General features: G+C 41.1%; 1 protein-coding gene across 1 annotated transcript; it reads right to left on the bottom strand.

Moving 5' to 3' along the window:
- Positions 1–311: 311 nt before the first annotated feature.
- Positions 312–1,208, bottom strand: LOC133363672 (N-acetylglucosamine-1-phosphotransferase subunit gamma-like). Its single transcript, XM_061582943.1, has one exon. It carries the CDS (start codon positions 1,206–1,208, stop codon positions 312–314), a length of 897 nt encoding a protein of 298 aa, XP_061438927.1.
- Positions 1,209–10,065: the final 8,857 nt, after the last annotated feature.

Here is a 10,065-nt window from a genome sequence, read left to right as displayed (position 1 = left end):
TCTGAAAACAATAATGATAAAATACAGATAAATAACGATACAGATAACAATTTAACATAATGTTCATAAAATACCCCAAAGTAGAGAAGCCGTGAAAACAAAAGCAACAAAGTCCGAGTCCCTCTGAAACATGACGAAGTTTCCATCTGGGAGATCTGCTCAAATTCAGCCATCAGTTAGCAGGCTTGACACCCAATACAGCCTTGATGATCTTCACAAAGAACCCTCATCCACAGAAGTGCTGGGCCACATTCCCTGACGCTATGCATTTCAGCAACCTCTCACACACCTGTAATACACAGCCTCTGCACTTATTTATTTAAGAGACTATCTACTAAAATGGTACAGGGAGCAGAACACAGGCCAACAAATGACTGCCACAAATCACCAGCCAATTTCTGTACCTTATTGCACTTTTCCAGCGAGTGAAATTCCAAATTTTGAGGTTTTGTTCTCTTTCCTTCACTCACTTTCTCTCTTGTAAATTTAAAAAAGCTAGCTTCTTCAAATACCTCTCTCAACCGTTTCTTGTATCCCTGTTTTGTGATTAGCTCATCATGACGCAACTGCTCCACTTCATCCCACTTTCTCCGGAGGGTTTCAGGCAAAGCTGGGTACACTAAGAGAGAATGTGGGTGACAAACAAGTGGCGTTTCAAATGTAAGAGAATAAACACAAGTGCTTGGTTCAGACACATCAGCCAATCTGTTGTTCTTTCCACATACAAGAAGAACCTTTGTCTGTCTGTTCTTGGTTTCACATGAATCTCCATCTCTCATCCACATCCCAACAAACATATTGTTTTCAATTTCCCATTCATGCCAGATTCCGAGAATCCCACTGTAGGCATTCCACCGGAAAGTCTGCTCATGCTGTGTGACATTATGGAATGGGCAGAACTCATATTTGTACAAAGACTCCACATAACTGAAGCACTTGCCTGCCAGTCTAAAAAGATGTGCAGGACCTGACAGAGGGGAGGGGGCCGCTTTGGGCTGGAGGCGGTTCGAGGGAGGCAGGAAGGGATTGTTGAGCCCGAAGCTGTTGGGCTCCTCCACTACTTTCATCTTCCCGGCAGCGGCTTGTCCTCCCATCCGAGGCAGCACCAAAAGCAGGAGCAGGAGGTGGGGGGGGAGCGCTGTCGCCATATCAACCCTTTCCTCTTTCTCTTCCTTCCCGCCGCCGCGGCTACTGGTGGGGGCGGCCATCTTCAGTAGCCGACAAGACCACCTTTCCTCCAAGGAGTTCAAGGTGGTGTACAAACATGCTTCCCCCCTCCCCATTTTATCCTCACAATAATCCTGTGAGGTAGGTTAGGCTGAGAGACAATGACTGGCCCAAGATCATCCAGTGAGCTTCATGTCCGAGCAGCAGTTTGAATTCTGATCTTCCAGGTCCCAGTCCAACACTAATCACTATGCCAGCTGGCTCTCAGTGTGCAAACCTATGGTCCCTGAAGGGCATCTCGGAGTCCATGGGATAGATTGGATCTATCCCTTTGAAGGCAGAGATAGAGCTGTGATGTCAGAGAGGAGATCCAGTTTCAGAGCCTCACTCTCCAACACTGTCAGTTCTTCCAATGCCCAGACTTCTAAGCTCTGACCAGTGGAGGCTGGTCTGTTAGAACTACTAGGGCTCAGCCCTGCGAAGTGAAATGCCCAACATTTTTTTTGTTTCCCCCCAAAATCTCAAAGCCACACTTTTTCCTGTCCCATATATTCTTCCACAATCCATTTCAATGTAGAGAGAATCCTGAATACTTTCCTGCCAATCTCCAGTTCTCTGGCCAATCATCTTTCCGCGTCACTCTACCAATCTCAATCCAAAAGGATTGCTATGGCCAGGTGGTCCCACTCATTTGTCTCCAGGCAGAAAAACCATTTGATAGTATTTTTTTTATCTTACCAGTGCTACTTGTTTATTTGCCCCAGATGCTAAACCTTTCCCTCCCCTTCCTCTCCCCTTCTTTCCAATGAGAGCAAAAACAAAACAATTTTTAAAAATTAAAGACTGAACATTTAAACATTTTTTAAAGGCAGAGCACTGCAGGGCATTTAATAAGGTGGTTAAACAGCCATCATATTTCCTCCACCACCACAGGGTCACATTGTAAATGCTATTTGGACACATAACCTCCTAGGGCATAGCCATAGACTATGGCTAAGATTTGATGAGGCATCTACAGGCTGAGGCTGCAAATGCACTAACTCGCAGCACAAAAACTTAGTTTTTCTCATTCTGGAATCATTCATGCTCATTCTCAATATGCAGCTTTCAGTCTAGATTAGTTCTACATCCTGCCATGCACAAAGGTGGTCGTGGTTATTTGATACACGTTTGAAAACCTTCCCCTTGATTGGGTTATCCATGCCTTTTCCTCCCTGTACATAGCCCAGGTGAATGAAGAAGGAAGTGATGATTGCAGTCTTGGTATACTCCCACCCACAATTTGCCTGCTTCTGTTTTCATCTGTCTTTGAATAGACAAACTGTGGGGTAATGCAGATTCAATCTTTATCTTTTGAATGAAACCAGTTTCTCAAGAAGCACTTTTCAGAGGGAAAACATATGCAGTAAATCTAGATTGTGTGTGGACTATGTAGAAAAACAAAATACTCCGTCTCCATTGGTACTAAAATTGCATGTAGTGTATACACAGCCCGAGGCATATACATTAAAATTACATCATTTATTTATTATTTTATTTATTTATTTTATTAGATTTATATCCTGCCCTTTCTCCCAGGAGGAGTCTGACAACAACAGTCTATTGAGTTGGGTCAGAGTTGCCTTTTCTTGAATGAAAAGGCTCCTTCCATTCACAGAAGCAATTAAGATCCAGTGGATATTCTGGTTAGAGCAAAGGTGGGGAGCCTATGGCCCTCTCAATGATGTTGCATTCCAATTCCCATCATCCCTGACCATTAGCCATGCTGACTAAGGCTAATGGGAATTGCAGTCTAACAACATCAAGAGAGCCAATGCTGCTGTAGAGGCAGATGCCCTAAATTTTTACCAATTCTCTTCTTCAGCCTTCCATGCCACTTCCCCCACTTTTCCAGTGGGTTTTTCAATCCTTCTGAGCAGATTTTGGGGAGGTAGAGAGGGCTGCAGGGGGAAGGAGGCATTTGCAAAAATCACCTCCCCTTTCTTCCTCTGTCAGGAGTGTCCCATGAGCAGAGTTCCACTCGCGTAAAATACTGGATCTAACAAATTATGTTTCAAAGGGTCTATTCATCAAAATAAATACATACACACAGCAGTTTCAGAACAACAATAAATTGTGAGAAGCCTTTATTATGTCTCACATCAGTATATGAGGATGCATCTAAATCTTGGGGGGTGAGTATTTTGCTTTTCATCAGGGGATTCAACATGTAAAAAGTGAGGAGACCAACTATTAAAGAATTGCTGCCACTTTTGAATCTGGCCCCTCTTGTATGTGAGATCAATTTCTGCATCACTGTCAGCTCTGTCCATCCACTCCCAATAACTGGGAAAGATATACCATCTTTGTTAACTTGCCTGCACAACTGTTACCATTAGAAGTTAAGAAAATAATGTATCTGTATGAGCATATAAAAGATGATTTGAATCTATACTGCTCAACAGCTTTGGACCTTCAGCAGTTGGTTAACAGTTTTTGATCCCAAAATCTTTCAGGATCAGATCTCATGTGTGCAAAAGCCTACTACATGAAGGAATGCATCCAAATCTTGAGGTTTAGGCCACAATCCAAAGATTTTACATACAGAAGCATGTATGCAGCCAGTTGTTGCATACAAGCATTTCTGGGTCTGGGTTCATTTCTGTTTCAGGCAAAAGAACGATTGCTTACAATACATTTTTCCTATATGTATGTATCAAGTTTGTAGCTTTTTCCCCATCAAGTGTAACAAATATTAATTTCTCCCTAATGGAACCAATATTAAACTAGCATGACAATACCACAGGAGAAAATGTAAAACGTTAAGTGTAATGAAATCAGTGTCATCCTGTTGAGCTGAGCAAAATGTAAGAATTTTACTGGTACTAGGGGAAACTTGAATGATTAAGGATAATTTAACATTTTCCCTGCAACTAGGAAATGGAAGAAGATTGATCTCTGGATAGAATCTGCAAGCTGTGCATAAATGTCTATGTCAGACTCATTAACTGGCATACGCAATGAAGTTAACGCTCAGTACAAGCAGTGAAAACTATTGTTTTGATTAGGCTAGAATAACAGCATGAAACAGCACAATATTCCTTTTCAAAGAAAAAATGTAGAAATATATGTATGTAGAGAAGTAATGAATCCTAACTACGATTTGACACGTTTATGGGAATGTGTATTAATGAATATATTTCAATATGCCAAAAATTAGGAATCTTTGCTTTGGTTCCATTTTCTGATTGTGTCCATTATTTTCAGCCCATGGATGCTCTAACATTGCTGTTTTTGTTACATTCTTGGTGACCAGCATAGTGGCTTCTTTAAATCTCCATGGAAAGGGTCGCTTATATTTTGAGATCTTAAATGCCATGTGCTTGCCCTTGCCCCATATAATTCCTAATAAGAACAGAGTCTTTTGCCTTCATTACATTTAGTAAATAGAAGATAAAAGGAAAGGTGCAAGACTTTGACTCATATAAATACATTTTATAGCATTAGCAATATCCATCAAATGATTAATACTTCAGCTTTCGGTGAGTCAGCTGCTATTCTTATATAACAGCTATCATCTCATTATTAAACATCTTTATTAATGTTAATCTGAAGAGTATTGCTCAGCAGCACCATGAATAACATCTTAACTGCTGAAGAGATTACAATATCAGTTTTCAAAACTCTTATGAAAATCTGAAAGCTGCTGTATTATTTATGACTTTATTAAATCATTTTTGAGCCACGTGCAGTGTTCACAATGGAGTAAAAATGGTCTTGTTGCCACTCATATTGGAGTCTGATGTATGTGAACGCCAGCAGCTCATATAGAATGTGGACATACTGTATGCACACATAAGAACTAACCAAACTGGAGCCAGACTTCACACAGTAGACATGCAGCTGTCCTCCTGATGCTAAGGACAAGAGGTTGGTGAAAAAAAGGAAGAATTTCATAGCAAAATCACACCAGACTCAGAGAAGCACTCATAGCACATACAGAGAATACACCTCTAGGATGTTGTCAAATAGAAAGCAGCAACCTCTTTTTTTACATCTTTGCAAGATTGGGAAGGGTATGTCACACTCATAATAATACAGCAGGGGTGGAGAACACTTTTCAGCCCAAGGCAGTGGAAACCTGGTGGGTCCGATGTCATTGGAGGAGTAAATCTGCTCTGGGTTTTAGTCTGAACTTTCAAGGAACTGTCCAAGGTGCTTTGGCTTTAAGCACCTTGGACAGCGCCTTGCTTTCAGCACCCTCAACAGCTCCTCGAAAGCTTTGACTACAACCCAAAGTGGATTCCGCTGCCCCACTGACATTGGAGCCAACAGTCTCCCCTGGCACATCCTTCCAGGGGCCACATGCCAGTGATGGTCAAAGCAAGAGGCAAAAGTGAGCAGAACAATAGATAAGCCTCTTAACTTTTGTACAGTAGGTTACATTCCAGCCATGTGAACATCAGTGTGTTCTGCACACACTCACACACCTCCATACAGGCCAGCAAGAGGCAATCTCATAATGCAAGGACCCATTCAAGCCAGGCAAAAGCATTCAAGGAGGGTGCAGAGCAGGGCAAAGTTGGCCTGGAAAGAGGAGGTGAAGGCATGGCTTGGGGAAAGTCCTAAGGGCCAGACAGAGATGTCTGGAGGGCTATGTTTGGCCCCCAGGCCCAAGGTTCTCCACTCCTATAGTATGGGAAGGCTATATAATCAAGCAATCCAGGGTCACATCCATACCACACATTAAAGCACTCTTGTACCATTTTAACAGTCACGGCCTTCCCTGATGAATTCTGGGACTTCTCATTTACCCCTCACAGAGAACTACAATTCCCAGCACCCTTAACAAGCTACAATTCCCAGGATTCTTTGGGGGAAGCCATGGCTGATATAGTGCTGCACGAGTGCTTTAAACATATGGTGGGGATGAGACACAGGTTATCCAATAACCCATAACAGATGCCAACCCTTTCTATTCCCCACACTTGAGAAAACACTAACAGACAATACAGCCATATCTGCAAGCTCACCACAAACAATAGAATTCTATCAATCTCCCCATCCAAGGCCACAAGATGCGTATATGATCCAGTGCACTGCCTCTGTCTGGTATGGTGCTAGTGTCCTTTCACTAACATTATGGGTTCAGTCAGAAATGTTGCTCTCAGGCTCAATTCAAACCCTTTCATCCTAATGAGATTTATTTGGAAACTGATTTTCAGAACGTCTCAGCATTTCCCAGAATTAATATATGAAAACAGGTTCAAGAAGCCTCATATCAGGCTCACAGGACTGGTGTTGTCCTGCAGTCCTATGGTACTGAGACTTGCTAGGAATAGAATTATGATTCTTTGCTACCATATACAGCTGAAATCCTTACCCCATTTACCTGGGAGGACTTACTTCTGACTGAGTAGGCATGGTTGTGATTGTACTGTTTGTCTACACCTCCCATGAATAGGGGAAACCAAGAGTTAATATGACGCAGTTTAGTACATTTGAACCCCACTTAAAAAATGCTCTAGCTAGTTTACAGTCATAAAATAATTTAGCAGAACAGCAGTTCCAGCACAACAAACATATATCACAGTCATCAATATGAAAATACAAATAGGAGTCGATTACAAAGATTAAATTATCTTCTAGAGCAGAGGATAATTGGACGCTACTAAAATACAATACTTTCTCATAAACAATAAGTAAAGCTGTCAAAAAAAAATTAAAAGCTTTTCATCGCTGCCTGAAAAGGCTCCAGCTTGCCCCTCTTACATGGAGATATTACATCCTGAAAACAGAGAGGGGTTTTGGTAGGGATCCCTTTGCTATGCATGGATGCTTGTCTGGCTCCGATATGACTGAAGGACAATTTAGGCAGTACCTTTTGCATGTGCAGACAAACAAGAGGCCCTTATGGAATGGCACTCCCCTGGAAAGTGATGACATTCAAATGATCCTAATCTTATGTACCAACTAATTACATTTTAAAAAATGCATTCCAGTGATGATGCTAGGGATAGTCTTTGTGCAAGCCATGATGTATAAGAGCTTTTCAGTGAACTGCACACAAGACCAGTCATCAACTCATGGGAGTGTTCCCATGAGGCATCCCAAAGCAACTTACAATACAATAAAACATCTGCATATAAAAAACCAATTAAACAAACAAAACAACATTAAAAACAACAGCACATATATAAAATCAATTCAAATCCAATGCAGATACCAACTGGGACTTCTGTAGATGAGTGAGAATGGACCACTGAATCAATGATCACTACAAAAAAAATTGTTAATTTTCACCATTCATCAGATGGACAACAGACCTATGAGAACTTGTCAAGTGTATATCTCATAAATTTCATTCAAAACTCTGTTCAGTTGTAAACACTCTCTCTAAAACAACTGAATTTGCACATGTGAACAAAGCAGGAAAGAGCTTAGTAGCATTCAGAGCAAATGACCCCAAGCTGAAGCAAAGCAAATTATTTGTAGAAAGCCACAGAACACTGAGATGCGGCACTCACAATGAATTTTACCCCTCCAGTAGGAAAATAACATCATTTCCATATTCACAGATCCTGATGAAATTGATTTCAAGCATCTCTCCCTTGGAACAAGTGATACAATGTAACCAGCCATTCAAGCAGCATCAAAGAGCAAACAGAGATGTCAACTAAAGAAGCTTTCCCCCTCTCCAAACAAAAACAGCTGATAATGTAAAATGTTCTAGGAGAAAAACCCTCTAAAATGTCAGTAGAAAATGGTTATTGTCTCACCATTTTATTTTATTTTATTTGAAAAGACAGGGAAGTATACAAACACATTGGCACCAAAAAACCATATGTTTATTCAAGTACTCTAGGTAACAAAGAAATTAGGGTAGCAACACGCTATCCTGCAACTAGGCCCACAGAGACCAAGATTCAAGCCAATATTGATTTTGAGCTGACTTCAATTATGCTGGATTTTGCTCCTGGGCACAGCTTGTAAGTTAGTAAGGGACAATGATTACAAAGCTTTAATGTAGTGCATTTTCCTGCTGGAACTGAATTTGTACTGGTCTCTTAAAATATCTATCTATTTCAACTGCACTGACTGCATGTGGAGACTGAAGACACAACACTGGGTAGGTTCTGCAGGGTAGGAGAGGGTCTCTGTGGATGGCAGAGATCCCCTATTCTGGTGGAAAGAGTGGGGGGGGTCAGAATGATCTCCACCTCCTAGTACCACCATGATCAAGGGTTGCTTATATGTACTCCCCTAATTCTGTTAGGGAATATTTCTGGCAGCAGAGGAAGTGCAAGGTGCTAAACCTCAGTCCGTTCATCTTCCTGGAGTTTGGTATATATAGCAGTGGAGTGCAGAAATGAATAGTCTGGTAAGAGTGAAGGCTTAAAGAATAGAGTCTTAAGGTTTACTACTCCTGGGAAATAAAGCCACTCTGAGCACAGACATATATGTTGCCATTATGGAGTCATGAGGTTGGATGGATGGATGGACTGCCTTCAAGTCGATCCCAACTTATGACGACCCTATAAATAGGGTTTTCATGGTAAGTGGTATTCAGAGGTGGTTTACCATTGCCTTCCTTTGAGGCTAAGAGGCCGTGACTGGCCCAAGGACACCCAGTGAGCTTCATGGCTGTGTGGGGATTTGAACCCGGGTCTCCCAGGTCGTAGTCCAACACTCTAACCACCACGCCACACTGGCTCTCATCATGAGGTTAACACACTCTAATTCTAAGTAAGAAGAAGGAAGTAAAGCCTGAGAAACAGAATCTGTATATCAACAAGTGGTTACTAAAGAAGGAATCAACAAAGGAGTAATAGGTTTGCTTTTCTGTCTATCCCCTCAGGTTCAGGTTACTTGTTACAAGCATTGGTACTTTACTCCCAACACAACTGGGGGATGGGAGAATTGGTTTCATATAAAGTGTATCCTATGGCCCTGTTCCCTTCCCCCAATGATAGTTTCAGGGATAGAGGGATCCTGACTGGGCTTGGTCTTCTATTACCACCAAAATGATCATAGGATTGATCCCTTAATATTATTTTATTAAAAATCATAACCACCCATTATTACTAAGTGGCAGATCAATACACAGTAATCTAGATTAAAAATATATATGTTTATGAATTTGGCTATTGCCTATCAATCTGTTCTATTCTTGCTCCTCTTTATTCCCACAGATGCATCTTTAACAAACACAAAGTATTGTACAACTTACTTTCGCACATGTCTGAGCTATAAAAATAAATTGGCGCCATCCATTAGGGAGGGAAAAAACCCAAAGACAACAATAAGGTAATGAAATCCATTACTAGAAAGTTGCATGATGTATGAAATCAGGTTTTTACTAGCCCCTTATTCAACATGGAGATTGTGCAGACATTCCATTGACAAATTAACACCATTTCTCAGAGTAAGGGCAGACAGGGGATGCTAAATAAGGGTGAAATAACAAAAGCCTGGGAAGTCTCGTGTGCAACTAGAAAGGTTTTTTCCCCTTCCTGTAGCTGTAAATAACAAATGGCATTAATCATGCTAATGTAGTGCAATATTTGTTACTGCCTTGACATAGTCCATTTAAATATTCAAGAAGCTGTTACGTACTCATGCACTCAAGATGTATCAAGCTGTATTAGTTCTATTCAATTAAACAGTTGGTTGTCTGATGCACTCAGAACCAAAGGGGCTACTTCATCATTGAGGGACCTATCCTACTGATGCAAAAATTAGTACTGGTGTTTGCAAGCATCTTTTTTATTTTATATTTTGGAAAGCTGACTGCAGTATTGGTGTAATCCTTTGTGCTGTGTGCCAGACAGTGTGTTGTGCTTTAAAGCAAATGTTTTCACTTCATTCCCCTGAATCTTATTATTATATGAATAAAGCTAACTTCAGCTGGGTGCTAGC

The sequence above is a fragment of the Rhineura floridana genome, chromosome 9, assembly GCF_030035675.1.
Source record: "Rhineura floridana isolate rRhiFlo1 chromosome 9, rRhiFlo1.hap2, whole genome shotgun sequence".
Taxonomy (NCBI): Eukaryota; Metazoa; Chordata; class Lepidosauria; order Squamata; family Rhineuridae; genus Rhineura; species Rhineura floridana.
Note: the sequence above shows the minus strand (reverse complement) of the source record. Positions and strands in the feature narration are given on the sequence as shown.